This window comes from Metopolophium dirhodum, chromosome 7 (assembly GCF_019925205.1).
Source record: "Metopolophium dirhodum isolate CAU chromosome 7, ASM1992520v1, whole genome shotgun sequence".
NCBI lineage: Eukaryota > Metazoa > Arthropoda > Insecta > Hemiptera > Aphididae > Metopolophium > Metopolophium dirhodum.
In genome coordinates this window covers 27131746-27155939 of record NC_083566.1, presented here as the reverse complement: position 1 = coordinate 27155939, position 24194 = coordinate 27131746, and the positions used below count along the sequence as shown (strand labels likewise).

At 27.0% G+C, this 24194-nt stretch overlaps 1 protein-coding gene across 1 annotated transcript in view; it reads right to left on the bottom strand.

Moving 5' to 3' along the window:
* The window catches only part of LOC132948206 (high affinity cAMP-specific 3',5'-cyclic phosphodiesterase 7A-like), a 128154-nt gene extending 104125 nt beyond the window's left edge, over positions 1-24029 (bottom strand). Inside the window, exons 1-2 of the mRNA XM_061018581.1 lie at positions 23688-24029; positions 23410-23528 (exon numbers count right to left, since the gene is read on the bottom strand). Coding sequence (XP_060874564.1) covers positions 23410-23523 — 114 coding nt within the window. The 5' untranslated portion in view covers positions 23524-23528; positions 23688-24029. The remainder of the gene's footprint in view (positions 1-23409; positions 23529-23687) is intronic.
* Between the last annotated feature and the right edge of the window lie 165 nt (positions 24030-24194).

The window sequence follows — 24194 nt, the reverse complement described above, 5'->3', positions numbered from 1 at the left end:
TATATTGTAACTCAAACGAACCGCACAGATTGCACAAAACTTGGTCTCATTGTTTAAGAGCAAACATAAAATATGTTGTTTTTCTACACAATAAAAGACGGTCTAATACGTCCGTAGTATATTAGACCTAAATAGGTACGTCATAATATATATTATAGATTTTAGAAATTATGAAACATTAACCAATAACCAAGGAACTATAAATATTATAGAATAGCAGAAAATATGATTATTACAGAAATTTTTTCGATAAAATTATTGAATGAACATTTGAATATTTAATGTATTCAAATTGGCCACTCTAGCATCGCAATTTTTAAATCAATAAAAGTTGTGCACGTATTTTATACAGTATACCTAGATACCCATACATTTGTAGTCTACCGACATCAATTCATGGCACATTATACCGTCATACTATATTATTTTATAAATATTTGATATTTTTAATAGTAATAAACCACAATGCAAGTAAAATTGTGTGATTATATTTTAATTAAATAATCACTTAGATATTTTAAGATAAAAATCAAACCCATAATAGTTAAGCACTGAGAAAAAATATTTGAAACTTCACATAATGTAAAAATTGATTGTATTTTAAAAAGTGTATCTCCAATAAAATACGTAAAATGTTGTGTCTACGTGTTTAATTACAATCCAAGAATTATTAAGCATAAGTAATATAATATTATATTATGTCAATACGATTTAAAAACTTGGGACTTTTAAATTAATATTTTTATTATTTATTTAAAAATAACATTTTAACCATATTTAGTAAAATGGTATAAATTAATAAAAAAAAAAAAAAATGAGCAAAGTAATAGTTGAACTTGGCAATCGTTTATTGATTTTTGGCTCGCTGTCAATTTTTAATTGGTATGGTGATTAATATTGAAAAATTTAGTTTTTATAGTATTTTGATGAATATCAATAAATACTAAATTATATAGATAGTGTATATTTATTAAATAAAACTATTTCAACTATCTAGAATCTAGATTAATATTGAACTATATAATATAAAAAATGATATTAAACAGATAAAGATAACAGTTATATTATACATAGTAAATAATGTAATAATTATTCAATTTGTCTATAAATTTAAATAACTTAACTCAATCAAAATATGAATTTACCATAGCGCTAATAAAATATTTTTTATCTGTGAAATATTAAATAATTAAAAAAAAAAAAATTTAATTCAACGTTTTGTATTTACTTGATAATCCCTTTTTAATGAGTTATCAACCAACTTTCTAGCTATCATAGTTTATTAGGAGAAAAGTTTAAAAATAGAAATGTTGGGACTGTTCACTCCGACGTTTTTATGAATTCAAGTGGTTATATACCGCTTAGGCGTGATATCAAATCTCTGTCATTAATATTTTACATTAAATCTAGCTAAATTATCTACCTACTCATCAGTACTCAGTTACATTTTTATTATTTTCCTATGTAACACAAATTCGTTTTCAAAATTCAAACTTTTTTCAACAGTTGACAATGACTATTCACATGAGGAGGGAAATCACACATTTGCGACACCTCTTACATTTATAAGTTTTAACTTAAGTTATCAAATCTTGGCACCATTTTCTCTTGAACATGTTATTACAAGGTATTATTTATATAATAATGATACGGTTAACAGAAAATAATAATGATGTTATTGTGGAATGAAAAATAATGGGAGATAAGATATTATATAAATATAAATTTTAATTATTAATCTAATTTTAATGTGAATTGTCTGGTCGATAAGATAAGATTATGGAATGCTATTAGTTGTGAGTGCTTTTAAGACTGACGAAAGAAGGGAGATAAGGGGAGTTATTAGTGTGTTTAAATTTGAAATAAGACTTGAGAGAGTGTCGGTGATTTTGAGTTCTACGTGTAAATTTTGATGATTTTTGGTGGCTTCAGTGTAAGATTTGGTTTTTTGATAGGTGTTGGAATCAGATCCTTTGGCTGGATCGACAGTTTTTTTGAAGGCAGCTTTGTAGACTGGGCATCCTTTAAAGTTTGCGGTGTGGTCTTTAGCACATAGGGCGCATTTGGCTGGACTATTGCACTCGATTGTCAGGTGGTTTTCACCACATTTGACGCATCGAGCTTTATGGCTGCAATAATTCTTTGTATGTCCATAGTCTTGGAAATTATGGCATTGCGGTGAGCCACGTCTTTTTTTGATTGGTTTTTCGATTTTCACTATTGTGTTGAGAAGAGATGTAATATCATGGATATCATTGTTATTTTCTTGCTGGCGGATATCCACGAAGAATACTGGGAGAGGGCAGTTGTTCCTATTTTTGGCATTGTAAATACTCTTGACTGAATGTCCCAGTTCAGTAAGAGCAGAAGTAATATCGGTGTGTAAGGTGGAATGATGTAAATTTTTGATGACGACTCTGTATGTGCGATGGCTTGAGGGGGGAGGGGGGGGGGGGGGTAAACGAATGAAAACTAACGCTTGTTTCGTGTAAATGATCTATTATTGCATTGTAAGTTCGTTTATCGGTGGGTTGTACAGTGAGGTATGACGGAGTTGACTTACAGGTGAAACCGTTGGGTCCGGTGATATTTTTTAGGACGGTGTTGAATGCTGAAAAGTTGGATATGTTTTTGATGTGGATAGGAGGGGCCACGGGCTTAGCGTTGTGAACTTTGTGAGGTGGTCTGTCCGGATCTTCCATGGTGCTAGTTGTAGGTGTGGTGAGTATATTGTCTGCATCGGTGTTGAGTACGGCGAAACGATTCGGGGTGACAAAAACTTTTGTGTTTTTGTCGATTTGACTGGGCGAACTGTTCGATAGGTTTCGCTAAGTTGTTTAGGTGTATGCGGCATGATAATTACGTAATGTTATTGTGACCAATTATATAATAGCGATATGATAACGGAGCGCGTGTTCATGTTGAACGTTGCGGCCGAACTGATTTATTTTAAAATAATAAAACAACATAAATATATTTAATTGCGGGTACCTTATTCATCTTTAGTCTTTACAAAGCTACGTTTCACTATCACCAAAAAAATGCACTTTCCTACAAACTCACAGCCATAATTATTACAGAATATAAACTCGTCAAACAATACATATAAGGACAACTTTATCTTTATCTAGTTACTTGGTACTTGGTGCATTCGGGAGGTCAAAAATTAAAATTCGAAATAGTTTTCTTAAGTGCAAGGAAAAACGGGAATTTTTGCGCAACATTTTCAAATTTGGTTTTTGGTGTAACCCTAAAACAATTGACAGTCATTTATCGGTCTATTGCATGTATTTATAAAAGATTTTATTTTCAGAGGTAAGATAAAAATTTTAATAGAAGATCTTACGTAAGTTGTTCTACCTAAAACTTTGAAAAAGTATACCTACTTAAACGGAACATTAATTTATTATGAACGTTTGAACTTATAATTTTTACGATATTTGATATTCGGTGGTAAATTATTATCGATTTCCAATTAATCGATTTTTGAGATTTTGTTATATTTAAAAAACAAATAACTGTAGACTCTTGAAATGTTCACCAAATATTTATACCAGCATTTTCCATACTTGGTATAGTTTTCAAACAATTTTGATTCTTTATGAGTCATTTATAACTATGTGAACAATTTTCAAATGTAAATTATTTTTCAGTTAGAAATTCATAAAAGTTTTTCTTTTCATAGCTAACATTAGACATTTTAATAGAAGGTTCCCAACAAGTTTTACTACCTCTATCAAAAAGAAAAAGTTCACCGGAAAGTTACGCTATTTATAGCAATGAGATATTTTCGATTTTATTATTTTTTTTTTTTTTTAACTATTAAATAAGATTATTTATATAAGTATGACACAACTCCTCCACTCAGAATCGTTTTTCGTATATAATGATTTATCATTGAATTTAATTATAACAAATCTATTACAACGACATGCTTGAGAATTAATGTACAGCAGAGCGGTACCCAATTGAAAATCTTTTTTTAACTGTTAATTTGAATACAATTTTTATACCATTCTTTATAAATTTATTTTATTTTATAAAGTCATCATTAGGTATAAAAATATGATCAAAGAGAAAATTAACTCATAACTAATAATTGTATTATATAAAAGTTCACAAAAATATCTGTCTTCATTATATACGTAGAGACACGAGAAGTGTTAATACTTTAATACTACAAAACGAGATATTTAAGTATGAACAATAACGAACCAAAACATAAAAACTATAAATCAAAACATTTGAGTATAAGAAGGCTGTAGATAACAAAGGATAAATTATATTTAATTACATTGGCGATTAATATAATTGTCATATCACCTAAATACATCTAATTACTAATATAAAGTAATTTTTTGTGCACAATATTACCTATACGTTATTCTACATGGTGATGACTACAATTTTTATAAATTACAAAGAAGAATGTAACCCTAAAGGCTAAAATACAAATAAATTAAATTCCCCATTTTTAATTCTCATTTGCGATAAAAAAAAGTATATAATATATTGTAATATTATATAGATATGTAGGTATAACAAGAAATATTTGAATAGACCTCTTGAAACATCGGATGAACCTCGAGTGTTTTGAATGTTGTTTTTAATTAGGGTCAACTTATTTGGGCCGTTGTTATTATCAATTCCAGTAAAAAGTACCCCATAATAAAATGTCCTACATCTTCTAAATTTTCGATCCCCCCGTAATTTCCTCTTTAATTTAATTAACGAACAATGCTTTCTATTCCTGGCCGCATATTCTAAATTAATAACATTTCCATTATTTTTTATCAACTATATACTACTTTACTTTTTAATTATATTAGGTATTAATGTTATTTCATTATGTTATTAATATTATCACTATCAACATAATTCATGTGCTGTAATATATATTTGTTAAATCAAAGTACTTAAAAAAAATATCTTATATAGTGTTTAATACTCGTATTGGTTTCATTGAAGTTGGTAACATATAGGTATACACTCGCAAACATACACGAGTATATATTATGTCCGAATAATAATTATCCATTACATTTGCTTCGAGGTTATGCACAGTTCTTATGTTTGGTATACAATGCACACTGTTACTCCAAGGCTGTCGATTGTTTATCCAATATACGTTCAATATTAATAAAATATGAAACTTTACCAAGTAATACAAAGACTATAATATGTATACGACAATAAAAGATTAAGACACAGTGTATGCGGATAGGCAAACAAAACAGGGAGACTTCTAAGGCGGAAAGGAATAGTGTATATACATATGACTAGAAATCCGAAACCAGTTCACCTGAGTGAAAACAAGTTCCTATTTAATCATTTTTTAATAAAAAATCAGTAGTTGTGTACGAGTCAAAAACGGATTTATGAAAAACTATATGAAAACCATAACTATACCGGTATTGGCAACAATTTATTTACTGTTCGGTATAGATGTTTGTATTTTCAACTGCATATGATTGAACTTGTATAATATTTATAATATTAAGTCATTTCATGGTAGGTGGTATAATTCTACACTGTGTTATTCTTTTGGATAAATATAAAATTAGATGAACAAAATGAAAAACTATAACTATATGTACATAAATACATAATATAAGATTATCAATTAGTATAATTATTGTATGTGTATACTGTACATGTTCAATTAGACAATATTATAGTACAAAAGTGTTTTTAACAATTGTGAGGGTAATAATGTCGTTAAATGATACAATTTATAACATTGGATTTCAGATGAAAAAAAATATAATAATATTTTTTTTAAATTTTTTCAATAAAACAGTATTAATTTTACAATCTGTGTTTCAATACAATAGTCAAATAAGATAATATTAGTAGGATCTAAAGGGGGCTTCTAATATTGTTTAATAATTTAATATATCTACATAATAAAAAAATATAAATATATGTGTAGAATCATCGATCAGAAACCTCGTATAGTAACAATCTGAGTGGCAACAATCTGATGGTTTTGCACGGCCCCAACTTTGTATTGCATATGAGAAATTGGGCAAAGTAAATATAGCTGTTGAGAATTTTTCTTTTTGATTTCATATGAGCGTATCAAGTCAGTCTTTTATGAACCGTAAATATAGCCGAGATATTTGAATTCTAAAGAGATTGACATTGGGATGCCTTGGAAATTAATATAAATGAAGGCTCCGATATTTTTAATGTGAACGAATACAGTTTAAAGTTTGAAACACACTAACCAAACAAAAGTGTTAAACATAAGTCTTACTTCATATAAAAACGTGTAAAATCTCAAAATATCAACTTTCTGGCATATGTATGAAGATTAACTTATATTCAAATCTATAAGAAATTAACTTCTGTACTCACATAATTACATGTAAATGTTCAAATATTCAAATTTAAAAATCTAAATGCTTGTAGGAAACCTACACTTTTTCTTCAAAAATTTAAAAACCAATTCGGTAAAGTGAAACTTAGTGTTTAAACTTTAAATAATTAAAGATTATTCTTCTTCTTAAAAAGCACATATAAAAGCAGTATTAATCTTAAAACCTTCCATTAGAAAGTTTTAAATAGACAAATAATGTATGAGGAATATTTTTTAAACCTTTAAAAATGTATAAACAGAAAGTATGTACCTACTAGTAAGTTAATATCTAAAACCTCAAATGTCAAAAATAGGAACGGAATAATATACATAAAAAACACGGGAACTACAAAAATTAATTTAATAAAATATATTATAACGAAATATAATAAAAAAAACTTTTCAGCATATCGATATATAAAAAATAAAATACATAGCAAAAAGGTGTTTTTACGAAATTATAGAGTCAATTTGGATTCAAACGCGAGTAATGTAATGTAAAAATTATTTAAAAATATATTAATGACCCACAGTATAATATTGCAGTACCTATATCTAGATGTAATATTAGGTAGTTGCTAGTTTAACTACTCACATACATCAAACACAGCATACAATCCTAAACAAATACGAAACAGTGTTTTGAATTTACAAATTTACAATCATGCGCATTAAATATATAATAGGTATCAAAGTTGTACAAAAACGATGAAATGGTTACTCAAATGAAATAACTACCAATCTAATTTAAAGCAAAGTTTGATTTTACTTGTGCATTTTTCGTAGGGGAGGAGGAATATTAATGTTATTATTTCCATTACTGTGTTACTTCGGTACTTCAACAGCCAATAATATAGTAAACAAAAATAAACTTTTACAGTTAAATAAAATTACTAATATGAAGTAAGGAAACAATTTTTACGTAAATGTTACGGTAATAACAATATATGATGAAAAAAAAAACACAGTGAAACGTTATTTCAGGTTGTCAATTACAAATTAAATAGGTACCTACATGACATGACATCTAATTGAATTAATTTAATTACATTGGACTGTTGAAAAATTGCTTTATTATTTATTAATATATTTTATATAATAAAGACAATATTTTTCGAGTACAGTTTTTGGGAATGTAGTTTGCCTCAAACATAATAAGAATTAAAAAAAAAGGTGGATAAGTGGATGTCGCTCTGCTGTACAGTAGGTTACAAGTGGGTCACTGTAATGGATGGTGTTAAATTTGAATTCAATGATATAATATCATTGTATAAGAAAAACGATTCTGAGCGAAAACGGTCAGTCAGCCTATGATATTACCAAGTATATTTGATGATATTATTGTGAATAACGTAATTTATATATAACCTATTTACGTGGAGCCTTGTTTTAAATTTTCAATCCTTAGCCATAAAAGTTAAACATTTTATACATTTTTAACCACAAAATAATTAATAAATTATAAATTTGATAAATGTTGTCAAAATTTGAACTTTAAATGCTTATAAAAAAAAATTGTGCCTATGTATTTTTAATATTTTTCAACTGCTATTAGAACGATATATCAGGAGCCTTATATTAAATTTTCACGCTTTTTTACCCAACAAATAAAAATTTATTGATATTTATAGAAAAAAAAACTAAAAAAATTGATAACTGACAATGTCCGTAAATAGCTCAAAAAGAGTCAAAATATTTTCAACATTTTATGGTGTATAGAAAATGCTAATATAAACATTCAGTGAAATTTTCAAGTATCTACAGTCATTCGTTTTTTAATTACAATAAAATAAGAAAATTGTTACATGAGAAATCGAGTAAATATCAAATGTTGTAAAAATATAAATTTCAGACGCTCATAAAAATTTAATTTAAGTTTCTTCAAGACATTTTTTTTTGATAGAGGTAGACAAACTTATGAGTAATCTTATATTACATTTTCAAATCTTAGATTTAAAAAGAAAAATTTTTATGAATTCTCAACTCAAAATAATTTGCTATTTTTCGTGATTTTTCCGTATTTTGTCAAAATTTGAACTTTAAATGCTTATAAATAAAAACTGTGACTAAAGATTTTTAATTTTTTTCATCTGCCTTTGAATCAATAACCTAGGAGTCTTCTATTAATTTTTCAAGCTTTTTTACTCAACATATAAAATTTTATTGATATTTATAGAAAAAAAAACTAAAAAAATTGAAAACTGACAATGGCCGTAAACAGCTCAAAAAGAGTCAAAATATTTTGTAAATTTTATGGTGTATAGAAAATGCTAATATAAACATTCAGTCAAAATTTCATGTCCCTACGGTCATTTGTTTTAGAGTTACACCAAAAACCAAAATCGATTTTCTCGAAAACAGATTTTGCGTAAAAATTCCCGTTTTTCCTTAATTTTTCTTTTGTTTTTCACGTCGCTTGTGAAAACTACTATTTTTACTTTTTACCCCCCAAAGTACCAACTAGATTCACTTTCCTATCAGAAAAGTTACTATTGAAGAAAATCCAAGCACTTTTACTGTCCTAAAAGGTGATGACAGACACAAAAAAAAAAAAAAAAACACATATCATTGTAAAATCAATACATTCATCGCTTCGCTCAGAATCTAAAATTGAAATATGTAATTATAAAGTGGGTAAATAAGTATAGTTGAAAGATTTTCAAAATAACATAGTAGAGAACGAACATGTATAATTACTATTTTTTTTTCATTAAATAGATTAAAATGTTATGTATTCCCCCTTCCTTAATTCTTAAATGAATGATGCATTTCTGAAGGGTCAATTGTAGTTCAAAACCAGTGCATTTCGAAAGACGTAAACACGTATACACATCGCACTGATTAATTCGAATTTATGTAAAATCTGCATAATTATTATGATAATAATAGTAGATTATGGCTGACTTAATAGCCTCTCGTATGAGATTTAACACATTTGAATATACATAACTATCAATATAACCACATTGACGGATAAACAATACATTTTGGTCAATAAATACAATATTTACTAGAGTACCTTATGAATTGTAATATAAAATGTACCTACCGTATGTATTATATTATACATACCTACTATATCTTCTACCATGTAATGCATATATACCTAACATGAATTTCAATTAACTATTGGTATCATTTTATAGCATCAAATACGATAATTAAAATGAAAGTTTCGTATGTGTATTTATGGGACTTGCAAAGCAAATAGGCGAAACGCAGCAACAAATCCATACACAACTGAAAATAATACGAAATATATGTTTTCAGTTATACCGAAATATCGGTTTCTCTTTGCACCCAAAATCCTTTGTGCTAGTTTAACTAAACTTCAAATAAAGACTTTCCTTGGATATAATGCATGTATTGTAGTACTAACCTATTTTTGGGTTCACGTATAAATATATTACACATCAAAGTACTTTAATACTATTTAATAAAATATCACGGAGTAAGTATTTATTAATTAAACACGTGTTTCGGAAACCTCCGTCATTAAAGCATATTCTTTTATTACGTTGATTAAAATCAAACAAATTTAAAAAAACTGCGTCGATTACAACTCCAAAGTCAGAATGAAAAAAATAGTTTTGTACACATAAAAGTTATGTAAATAATATTACATAATTTTTCAAAGTTTTAGTGAAACAATCATTATTATCGTATGGTATTGCGTTATGCAAGCGTGACAAACTAGACAAACCTATATCATAATTTCATTATTACATTATTACATTATATTCACATTACAGTGTTAAAAAAATATTAAGGTTAATACTAAGAGTAACTTTCCTGTGGTGTCTAGGGGCTGTTTTTACAATGTCCGGTTAAGTGTCGGTTAACACTAACCCACTGATAACAGATTTTATTACCGACAGCATTCCACCGGTTAAGTGTCCGTTAACTTTAACCGAAATGATAAGAAAGGCCCTAAGTGTCTACAGTTGGATATCCAGTGTCCTTATCTAGTTGATCGCATAGTTAGTGACTTCGTGGGGTTCTTCCAACATCCGTTGAAATTTGTTTATAATGTGAGAGATGGATTGTATTGAATAGCCCCAATCACATTGTCAATATGGCCGGTCCCTCATTTTCCATTAATTATAGAGCATCTATCCAGAGCGGACATGGCCTGTGCGTAATCGATTACTTAAGTGCTATCTATTCTTGACGTGTTAGGGGCTGTCCAGGGTACTGCAGGAACAGGGATATCCAGTTTTTAGAACAAATTGCAGCTATAAGTACGTTAAAACTTTTCCATATTAGTTTCCATTTGCACGTATACTGCGGTTTCGAATGTGTTTGTTTATAGGATACCAGTTAATTCACTGGTTTTCTTACAACAAAATTTTAGACATTTAGAACTATTTAGAAATGGGCCACATCAGTGGCGTCATTTGGGGGGGGGGGCAAGGTGGGCATTTGCCCCTGTCTGATTTTAAAAGCAGCCCTATGGGCCGGTGTCCAGTTGTTGCCGTTTTACCATTATTATATTTTATTAGCGTAAAAACGTGCCTACAATAATGTTATAATAATATTTTTAGTCAAACATTTGCTGTCTGGGTATTTTATAATATTTTCAGAAAATATTAAAGTATGTACTAAGAAATTATTGTCACAATGATACATTTTTACTAATTGATAGTTGGAATATATTTAGACGTATGCGGGGACGTACAAATTGTATGTATGGGTATGTATTTATGTATGTTTGTTTGTGTGAGTGTGTTTTGTGAAGGAAAATGAACAATTAGTATCATAATCTCGTATAGTTTAATTTCTAAAATCTAAAATGATTACAAATTCTAAAAACAACAACCGATTGACGCTCTTATCATTGATCACGGACTTCATAACTTGCGACAGTCGTGTATGATTCAACTATTTTGCGTATTGTGTTAATTTAGTTGAGTACCTAAATTAAAATTAATTTTTTTCGTGACGCATGTTTACATTAATCTTTTAATTTGGGCAAAATATGATCTAAAAAAAATAGATGGGTGGTATTAGGTGGTGCGACTAAAAATATAAAATTACCGCTAACTGCTCGAAAAGTATCGAAAATAATTTCTAACATGTTAATAAACAGACAAAACTTGAGCCGGTAATCAAGCAATAAAAAAAAAATATATTATAATTTAAGATAATATTAATTTGTAAATATATCATATACTTATATAAGATAATATATATATACTTATATACTTATAATGAATCAGGTAAAATTGATTTATAGATAATGCAGTTAATAGATTTTCAAAAATAAAAAAAAGAAGATATCTTAATAAACTACTAATATTTTTGCGGTTTTTTTTACCCATTCGGGCCGGTCTAAACCTTTGCCCCCCTCTATTGAAAACTGAAATGACGCCACTGGGCCACATATAATGAAAATAAATCACATAACTAATGGCGCGATTAGTTAATTAATATAGTTAAATCCTTAATCATTTACATTTTGATAGTATACAGCAGTTAGATTTTCTCTAAATGTATTTTGTATACATAGGGCGCTATCTGGTTCTTAATACATTATTTTAATTTTTTTTCCATTAGTTTTCATTTTGTATTAGGATAAGCTTTGAGATAAGCAAAAAAATTAATTAAGGGTATGTAACGGCTTACGGACTAGGGTACTAGGTTGGTAATGATAAATAACTCTATTCTCATTATGACGTATCAAAAACATAAAAATAAATGAAATAGTGTACATAGGTACGCTTATAATAGTTACCAATGTCTTTATAAACAAAATTGGGTTTCAAGTTAAAAGTACCTACCGTACGGCGTAACAGGACGCAAATTTGTTTATTTTTCAACTGCGATATATCATATTATCATAATAGTAGTTCTCAATCAATTAATATAAAATTATTAGAAAAAATTTAAGTGAAATCTTTAATTAATTACTATCAAATAAATTACTATTATTATAACGCATATCAAATATTATTTTTAAATTACCTAGTACTTATTAGTTTAATTAATATTAATAATATCTAGTTAATATATAGTAATTTAATATTTAAATTATATTTTGCATATATTATGTATAATAATATATTATTATTATTATATATACCTATATATATATCACCATATCACAATGGAATAATAAAAACCATACTCATTAAATATCACATATGTATACATAGTAGCTAACATTCTAACAAAACAAAAAGCAAGTAATTATATAAAATACATATAAATAACTATTAATAAAATAGAAATAATAAAATTGATGCGACCATTTTCTCAAAATAAAAGTGCAGCGCAATTTCATAGATTATTACACAGCCCATGATAATTCTTGTTAAAAATCATTAAAAACATGATGAGCAAAACAATATTATTACCGTTTATGTTATTATAAATTATAATCTATATTTTTTATTAAAATATTTTGGTTCATCAAACAGTATCAAATATGCCAATAAAAATCATAATCAATAACTACAAACACCTTTTTGTAATCTGTTTTAACAGTATTATTATATATATATAATTCAACTTCGTACATATCTATATTCACCGTTCTCAGTGACTCCACCCTCAACAACAGAAAAATACCAACGAGTCAATAAAACACAAGAGACGAATACCAAAACCATCACATATGACTTTCAAGTATACGTGCATGCAGCAATAAAGTCTGATATCCTTGATATTTATTATGTTTCAGTGTATCATCATACATACTATATAGCCAACGATTACCTACATGAACGACCATTTCACATAACGTTTCCAGTCATTGGCAGCGTACAGCAGACAACCCCGTGCGTAAAGAGGAAAAGAGCAAAACGAATGACAAACAGAAGTATATACACAACTGAATGTTGCATGTATACATGTAATATGTATATTGTATGTATGCGTGTGCGCATATATATATATATATATATATTATATAGGATATGAAGTTTAGGACTCGTTTGGTACAATCCACTAATCTACGTCTGGAAGACAAAAACGCAGGAACAGTTGGTTGGGCGATGTCAATTGAAACAGGACCAGTTGGTGGCCGTTATGAATGAGTGAAAATCGACGGAGAAAGAGTAGTTTATGTGGCTTTTCTGTTTGACAAAAACTAGCTGTGTGCTTCGTGAACGTCTTATATGCACGCAGATGTAGGAAGAGATGATGGAGGCTAAGGCGGCGTCAGCAGCCTTATTCATGATGATTTGGTGCGCAACCTTTATCGATCAGCCGGGACTTGACACCACCGCCGTCGAAAAAGACCCGACCTGCCCTCCACACCACCCACGAACGCCTTTGATGGTCCACAACTTGTATATGAGGATGAATGTCCTCGCCTCGTCTATATAGAAGCCTGCACCGCTAAGTCCTGTGCCGTTCTCTTCCTTCGCCACACTGCACGTTTTCTCGGAACAATTTTTTTTCACATAATAGCTGTTAAGTAAATAATTCATTTATTTCAGTCAACACTAAATTTGTTGTATACCTACGTAATTTTGCCATTTTAATGAGTAAATTATTGCATGTAGGTTACACACGCACTAAACGCCAAAAGTATGATACGACCGTATCCAAGGTTCAGACATCAAAGACATTGAGTCCATCAATAGCCATCAGTTTTAATAAATCGTTGTTATATAACACACGCTCAATATTATAGTGTATTAGGTAGTGTATAATAATAAATTATCATATATTTCTTCCACGTACTACCAATAGGTACCACGATATATACAATATATATTGAACGAATACATGCGATACATAATATGTTAAAATAATATTATATAGGTAGGTACTTATGAGAATTCTGCATGTCAGAATTATTTTCTTGAACTTCCTAATTCAATAAAAATTTTAATTTAACATTACAATATTATCATAAATTTTTGTTTACTTATTAAGTAATGTATTTGAACAATAGGATTAGCTTAACATAGTTTCATATATCCACTCTGTGTGAGTATAGACGTACCTATATACGGCCAGTCTATATTAACTTAAGAAAACATATATTAACTAAATATAGTTAACAAAGTATCAACTTAAATTGAGTTATTAAAAATTGACATTTTGAACGGAGTATGAAAGTTTTTGGTTTGTTTTAGAGAAAATCTAGGCGATGTGCGCTTTTTTAAGAGAAATGCATAAATGGCACTTACTAAAATAATACCTACTTCAAAAGTTGTAAGTGCCAAATTTGTGAGGCACCTATATTAAATTTACTTATATTAAGTATAATGTATTTATTTGTAGGTCATTCCCATAAATATAAACGAATATGTCTAAAAATTTTAATCGAATTTTTAAGAGAAAAAAATTAATTTGACGAGCAACGCATTCAATACCAAATGTACTTATACTTATTAGCATAATAATACAACCCATCATATGGAAAAATGTTATAGATCAAAATTTAGTTTAGCTATTAATTTAATTTATAATGATTTATTACTTTCAGCGAGTAAAATGTAAAATATTAAAACGTTAATTTATATTTTAGTTATAATTACCAGCTATAGTCAAAATCAAAATCAAAATTTAGCAATTCATTACAATACCTTGGCCAAATATTAAGTTTTAATTACAAAACGCTTTAAAATTCACAAACCATTTATTAACAATATGTAAATAAGTCATAACTAATAACACAACGATAAAGAGATGGTTAAAAGAAATTATTTCCTATAAGATACCGACCCAACTCATTTAAAATACAAAATACAAAATATTTAAATTATGTTATTAACTACCTAATTTACCACAAATTACAGATTACTTCCCTTAAACGAATTATAATAATTTCTTCATTTAAATTTAATATATTAGCTATATTATGAATCATTATTAATATTATAATTTTTTTGATAAATACTAACAAAGAAAACACACAATACTAACGACAAAGCTAAATATCTAAACTGAATATAATACTTTAAAATTATCAATCCGATAATGCATAATATGCATTTTAAATTAAAAAGTTAAAACATCGATAAGTATACCTTTTCGCATAATTAATTGTATTGAATCAAATAATACCAGTATTGATAAAAATCTAAAACAATCTGTACTTTTATAAGTTTCTTTATATTTTAATTCAGTATATTAGAGAATTTTTTGAATGTTTATAACATTAGTTTTTAAAAAAATTTTCACTATCCAATATCCTATATGTATTGAACCATAATAAACATAATTCAACAACCATGAAAAAAGGATTTACTAACTAATAAATTAGATATATATAATATCCCAACTCAATCCTCAGACATAATAAAGCATTTTAAAACATTTGTTGGTTATTAATATATTAATTGATATATCAAAGACAATATATTTTCCCATTGCTATTTATAATGAAAAATAATGAATGCGTTTCGGCTACAAATAAATTTGTAACCATAAATAATATATTCAATTAAATTTATTCTGTGGTGTAATTTTAAGATACTAAGTCGATATTATTTTTAACTTTAATAAATACTTTCATACAGACAAATACAGGAAAAACGATTGAAATATAAATTATAACGTCCACTCTTTCCTAAACATATAACATTCTATTTAGCATTTTATGAAATATAATATTTAATTAATATGATTCAAAGTAGGTACCTAAAAATGATGTATGTTTCACTTAGAATAGAATAGAGTAACAATTAGGTTTAATTATTATAAAACATTGGACCTAAGTCCATGCAAGGGTATTCATCGTTGAGTGAAGTATAAAGTAAAGCATGACTAACACTAACAAGTGCTGTTCTTCCAAAATTAATTACCAACGAGAATCCAAAACGTCACATTCCAACACTAATTAATAAGCCATTGTGGCGCAAAGTGTACTTTGTAAAACGGCCATATTTAAAAATGTCAACATATTTTGTTTTTTAAAACGTAAAAAAATATATCGAAATACTTTAACTTTATTCAATGAGCCTTATACTATATGCATTATGCGTCACTATTTACGTTTATTGATGTTATATAGATAGGTACTTACACGTTATGAAAAGATATATTTAAGACTTTGGATATATAAGTTACAAATATTATAATACAAAAAATGTTCTCTGAGAAAGCTTCCCAAATAACAACTTAAAATTAACTTAAAAGGGCATTTACAAAGATTTTTAATTATATTGCTTGATTTGAAAATTTGATAAAAGATTACTCTTAAGTTTATTTTCTGGAAATAAAAAATAAAGTTTAGCTTAAACGACATTTATATTTTATAAACGAATAAGTTAAAATTTTGACAACATTATACTCGAACGTATAATAACAATTTATTCTTATTCGTTTACAATTATATTTTGTGCCTAGTTAATTTAAACACATCGTAAGTTATGTGGTATAGTTTAAAACTCTAGCATAATATAGGTAATTTTAACTAATTACTTATTACTATAAATATTATACACATTATAATATTATATGAAACGAGTAAACGACTATTTAATAATTATTTTACTTATAAGTAAATCAACCTATAGCTTATAAAATCATGGTATTTTTTTCGGAAAATATTTATGGACGGACAAATTTTTATAATAAAAAACAATATCGATATTTTGACGTGAATATATTTATTTTTTAAAAACTGATTACCCAGTAACCATTATACAAATTTTCTTTAGAATAAATATAATACCTATGTACCTTTTTGGAATATTTTCTTTAACTCAACGTTAAACTAAATAATTTATTTTACAATAAACATTCTCTAAGTATAGTACAAAGAAAAAAACGTTCTTTAGTTATTTCCACAAAAAAAAAATAGTAAGAACGAGGGTAGCGCATGCCGTTTTAAAATAATATTAGCATTATAATTTTAAATAAAACGGTCCTCATATAATTGAACCAACTTAACGGGTTTTGTGAATCAATATAACAGTCCGAGATTCTTTTTAAATTCAAAACTAAATTCTTAATAGTTAAATTAATTAAAAATGTTTTTATATGAATATATATATTTTTTTTTATTGATCTTTTTAAGTTCGGTGACTAAGGCCATTAGCTTGTTTGTAGGATTATGTAGTAGAGGTTGGAACGGTAGGTTTTTAAGACGTGTGTGTTTGTTTGGCAGAATTTTGATTGGGCACCCGTAAGTTTCTTTCATGCCCGGTCGGGGAATTTTTATATATTATACAGATAAAATGTATGGATATTTATTTTTAATTACTAAAAGAAATATAAACGATTACTTCTAAAACAAAACTATAAATTCTATTGTTATAATAGATAACAGTTAAAAAAGTTTAAGTGCATACATTATTATAGTTTATTGTTTTCACTAACCGCATGCGTCTACATTTTATAACTGAAGTGTAAAAGGCCGCAATAGCAATTAGTTTTATATGTTCGTTTTACATGCAACATGACAAAATCACGCACTGCATTTCCAAAATGATGACAATCCGGTTGAAAGGATTTAATTAAATATATATCCAACTGCTTAAATGAAAATATTAAATAACCATTTGATAGACGTACAGAAAATGTTCTTTATACGATTTCTTAAGGATCCTCAGTGAGTTAGTTTTGAACGTAATAAGCGCATCTTATTGCCACGTTTCGAGAGAAACAAACAAAAACAAATCTACTATATACAGCAAGCTTTTCGTCATTATAAACTAACTCGTATGAACTATTTGCGAATTGTTTTATTTAATGAAAACAAATATTAAAATATACGATTTTGTATTTCTTCATTTTTATCGTTATTTAAGACTAGTAACCCCTCGGTTACGGGTAATCAGTAGCGTGTCTAGGATTTTTTCAAGGGGAGTATATAAAATGTTTAATAGACATTCACACTTCGCAGTATAGGTACACATATTATATACATGTTGTACTCTGTACAAAATTTGGTCTTGGGGGAGGGGGATAAGACGGACATATACTCCGTAGATACGACACTGCGAGTAATCATCCCTCACATATATAGTATAATGTAAATATAGTAACAGTATTAAGAAATTATTAATAAAAGCTACTACATAGAAATATAATATAATAAAATATAATATTTTGTATAATACAGTTTTTACGGTTACAATGTTTTGTGTACTCCGAAGTAAAAATATAAATAGGTATAAATTAAATGCATTCATGACTTACAAAATGTAAATTATAATAAAACTTTTCATTAATAATAAAATATAACTCGCCAATAAAAAATTGATAAGAATTCAGTTTAAACAATTTCTAGTTTTATTCCTAAATATTACGACTAACAGTCTATTGTTTACACATAACACAAATTCAACCATACATTTTAATACTTAAATTATTGCTCACAAAGCCTAACTATAAATCATTATCATACGAACATTATTTGTATACAATTTATGAAATATGAAAATCGTTTAATGCTTAATACCATATAATAACTAGCAAATTGAAGTACTATAATTCCATAAACTGTACCTATAAAAATGTTTGTTTTGACTTCAAAGATTCCATTCTGATAGTATTATATAGGAAAGTATTTTATATACATATGTCATATATTTATAACTGTTTATGGAGGTTTATAGTTATAACATAGAATAGAATCTGTATGCAAAACTTTCTCAATTTCTCTCAACACTTAAGGTCAAAAATATTTTAGAAAAAAAAAATAAATTCTGAAGACCCCTGAACCGTTTGTGTAAAAATATAAACTATATGAATCACCCAATAAGTTTAATATTCACTAAAATACATAATATTATTATTTATTATACCTAAACGATTTTAAATATTATAGCAGATGGTAGGTAGGTAGCGATTGAATATTTAATATATTTAATGGAATCATTATCTATAAGCATTAAAATAATAATTAATAATATATAATATAGGTACCTAATAAATGTAAACACCAATTATTGGTAGCATTTAATTGTCATGTCCAGTTCTTTTTCTCATCAGCTAATATTTACATTTTCTTACAATTATATTTGAACACAAACACTATAACTGTTCGTATATGAAGGCAAGGAATGTAAGTTTCAAAAAAATAAAGATATATAAATAATATAATACACTTTATATATTAGTATATTATGGAATAGGCATAATTTATAAAATTTTACACTGGCTCTAAAACACACCGATAATAGTTAAGAGTTACGACAACGTTGACCAATGAATTAACCTAGATTCATCAGAAATAACAGACTTAAGTACCAATATAAATAAAATAAACCTATTAGCTAATAGTAATATAATGTGTATACAAATTTAACTCTCGCGAGAAATTAACGAGGTAGCGCAAATTATTTAGGATGAAGAAATATGTTTAACCTTATATCTAATATACTCTGTAAAGTGTAAACAAACAACTTCATAAAAGCATAACACTATACACATATAACTTATTTTAAAGCCATACTTTATAGGTTTTTTTAGTCGGTAAATAAATAAAAGGTATTATATCCAAAATTAAATTTAAAAGAATACAGATCTTATGTTGTTATTATAAAATAATTATTCATATTCCAAATATTATTTTTATTATGTCATGATTTCATGGTTGTACATTATTAATGTACAAGCTTATTATTTATTTATTTTTAAAGTTTTTCACATAATATTAAATTAATTTAAATTTTATAAAAAATTTAGCATTTTAACGATGAAATATGAAATAAAATCCAAACAGTACAAATATGATAGGTGCACTTGAAACCTACACACCGAATAATATTGAATCTACAATGCCAAAAATAAACGAGGAATGATGAAAAAGGTGAAAGAAATTTCGCATTCCACTTTCTGAATTCTGACGTATATCATTTTGCATCTTATAAGAAATATAAATATTTCTCTTCTCTTTCTATATTATTTTTCACCAAAAACATTTCAATATTATTTGTCTATATAATTCATATTTATCTCCTCGCAATAAACTAACGCTTAAATCGCGACTAAAATAAAAACTGAATCAGAATAAATATTAACTGCGAATTGTTATTACATTTATTAATTTATTAAGTTGTTATCATTTTATTGTAAAATGTATTTTACTTAACTTTGACTTTTATTCAAAAATTAATAAAACTGCAATTTTCAACAATAAAAATCAACCAGTCGTTCTAAAATTGATGCGGTTACCAACGAACAGCTTTTAATTTTTATTATATAGATGTATAAATTAAATATACATATCATTTTTAAAAAATACCTACAAAACTTGCAGAGTGTGCAAATATATTGCATATGAGTGTACCTATGTGTACCTAAGAGTAAATAATAACCATATCATAGTATTAAGTACTATAGGTACACGCAGACTGCAGAGGCGTAATAATTATAAAAGGTAGAAATAAATAAATCATAGCATTTAAGAGTCTGAGCAAAATGTATTAATTGAACAATGACGTGTCTATTATGTTATGAATATTAGTTTTCGGTGTGTTTGAAGAAGACATTATTTATAGTAGAAAAATGCTCTAATAGGACTTTTGAGGAAGATTTCTGGTAAAAAATTATATACTATTTGTATTTCGCGGGGTTAAAAATATAAATTTCACAATACTCGCTTACTTTTCTAAATAATTGAGAAAAACAAAAGAAAAATTACGAAAAAAAACGGGATTATTTGCGCAAAACTGATTTTGTTTTATTGTTAGTATTCTAAAATAAATAACAGTAAACTTGACATTTTAAACTTCTTTTAGTTTTTTTTCAACTTATGTTAGAAAAAACCAGTTTTATATAGGTGGGTAGGTACAATGAAATTTCCAATAATATTTACTCATTATAAGTTACGTACCTATAGGTATTCTACATTTTTAAAATTTGTCAATGTTTTTTCTATAAGATGATAACTTATTTTTGTTTAGTTAAATAGCTTGGTTATATAAAATAAAGATTCTTCTTAGATCATATGTATAACAAATTAAAAATATCGAAAACATAGTCACCTACTCAATAACTCGACACCTACTATAACTACGCTTCCCCAAAAGCATTCTTTTTTATGTATTATGAATATAAAAAGGTGATACCTCCTGCTTTTATATAAAATATCATTAACTGATAGGCAACATAATATGTTACTTTGGTTATAAAATATTAAATGAAATAATTTTATAATAAATGCGATTTGTCTTAGGCAAAAATTAGTTCAACCTACAGTATTACTAATAGAAAAATAAATAACTAGGTAATTGCAATATAAATATTAAATATATTATACAATATCATTTAAAATATGGACTGACGCCTGACAGACAGTCTCCGTTCAGAATCGTATTTCATGATTTCATCCTATACAATGACTTATCATTGAAGTTATCGTTTAAAATAATATCCATTACAGCAACCTACTCAATGACAATATACACTCAACAACTACTAGGTCCAAGCAGGGCTTCTCGGTTTTTTTATTTTTGTATTATGAATACAAAAATGTGATACGGTGATACTTTCTACTTTAATATACTTATGGACTAGGTATATAATATATTATATTGATTATCAAATACAGTGAAACTCCCAAATTACGAAGCCTCATAGGCAACAACAATAAATTCGTGTTATAGAGAAATTTATTAAATATAATTAAATATAGGTATATGGTTCTAAAAAAATATTTTTTTTAACGGAAAATTTTGTTAAATGGCAGTTTCGCTGCAATAATGGTGAATACAATAATAACTAATGTTGATTTTAGGTGTGTGCTTTATAAAACCATTATACCTTTTTTTCAGAAATAAAATCGTATTGTGATAATTTTTTTTATAAGATACAAAATATAAAATTGCCCTAGTATTTTTACATTTTTCAATCATTTTTAATATATTAAAAAATTCCATATGTTGGACTTCTAATTCTTATTTTGTACCAAGTCATTAAAGATGTATTTTCCATATTTAAAAAAACGTATTTTTAACAGTTAAAAATTTAAAAAAAAAAAATTTTCTTAATAATATTGAGTTCATCATTTACGGGGATATTTATGACCAGAAGAAAATTCTTATTTCAAAAATCTATATTTACACTCAGAATAAATTACGCAAATATATAAACACAACATATACAAACCCAAAATCTTGATATGTTGGGAAAGTTATCATCAATTAATTTTGAATTAAAATATATTATTGTTTGAAATATTACACAATATCATACCTAATATTATTTACAACTAACTAACCTTAATACATCTGTTTATGGGGAAAGTTGAGCAGCCAATGAATATTTTATTATCATAATATCATAATCATTTCACATCTCATTAAAAAGTACCCAACTTTGTAGCTTAAATTCGTAATAATGATACCTAGTTTATATTTGACTAGTTAACTGTAGAAAAACAACTATTTAATAAGATGTAGTATGGAAAGAATATTTACAATAGTCAATACTGTAATAATTTGCTTTATATTTACATCAATTATTTATTATCTGTAAATAGATAATCTGAATACTCACTTTAAATCAATATATGACCTATTGACTTTAATCAATTCCCAGATAAGAAAAATTATATTTAGAAGAATCAGTCGCATAAATGCAAATCTATCACTCAGATTGAGTACTATAATATAGATTAAACAAATAAATTGTATTATTTAATTAATTTTGTCCTAATAATTTTTAAGATCATGAAAATTGTTAATTTTGATTCAAATGATAATTTTACTAAAAGGTACCTAATCAATTATAATATTTCATACTTTTAAATATTACAATGACATGAAGACATACAGTAGGGATACTGTTATTAAAGATAAATGTCATTAAAATACAACTAGTTTTAGGTAGATTACTGATGACCATGATAATTTATTAGTTACCTATTGCATTTCCTTGACAACTCATAATAGTGTAGTTAAACAAGTTATTACATAGGTAGTTTGTACTAGCTAGGATAAATTTTAATCAGTTCATGATAATATGCTAGACATATTCATATTGCATAGCTGACAATAGTCAAACTGTTGACCTACATTGTATCCACATCTAGGTAGGTAGGTAACCATTTTAGTTTAAAGTGTATACAGATTTAGGAAGCATTTTACAAACTAACAAAACCAATCAATATTCCAATTGTAATAATATCAAATCCTTACCTCGCATAATTCACGTACAATAGCTGAAACACATATTGCTCCTCGTCTGCGCAGTGCATATTGGGGTACCGTTATATCTAACGGCAATTTGGGAACCATCCTAATGAAACGCATTGATCCTATATGAAAGTGGAAAAGTGAGTTGTTTGTTTGATTTATTTAAATATAAAACAAACTAATAACAATTAGCTTGGTAATACATTTCATTTAGTATGTGAGGCAGTAATTAAGAGAAAACAAAAATCGAATTAGGTACAATTTATAACAAAACAACATACCTTATACTATATTATGTTATATTCTGAAACAAGAATCAGATCCGATTTCAAATTTCAAATTTCTATGATTCTCACCACGTTTTTATTTAGTTAAATCACTTAAGTTTTTGGTCGTAACAATATAATATTTATTAATTTGTTATTTTTCAACCAAAGTTTTCGAACGTCGTATAGATTTTTGAATGTTCTAGCGGGATGTTAAGAGACTGAAACCAAACCAAAAAAAAAAAACAAAATCACCCGGAAATAGTAGGTATAACGAACGTAGAACGTAGAACGTAATAAATAATAATAACGACAGGTAGTCGTTAGCAGCAGTAATTCACATTACTCTATAATAGGTACCAAGCACAACATTTTAAATAATATTATTATTTAGAATAACATTATTGCTATCAGGACAGGTGGCCAGTCGTGCACGTTCCGCTGTACTACTATCACAGGTTTTGACGTACAACTGATGGGAATTGCGCGTCCTGTTTGCTTGGCCCCACTGGTCGTTATCAA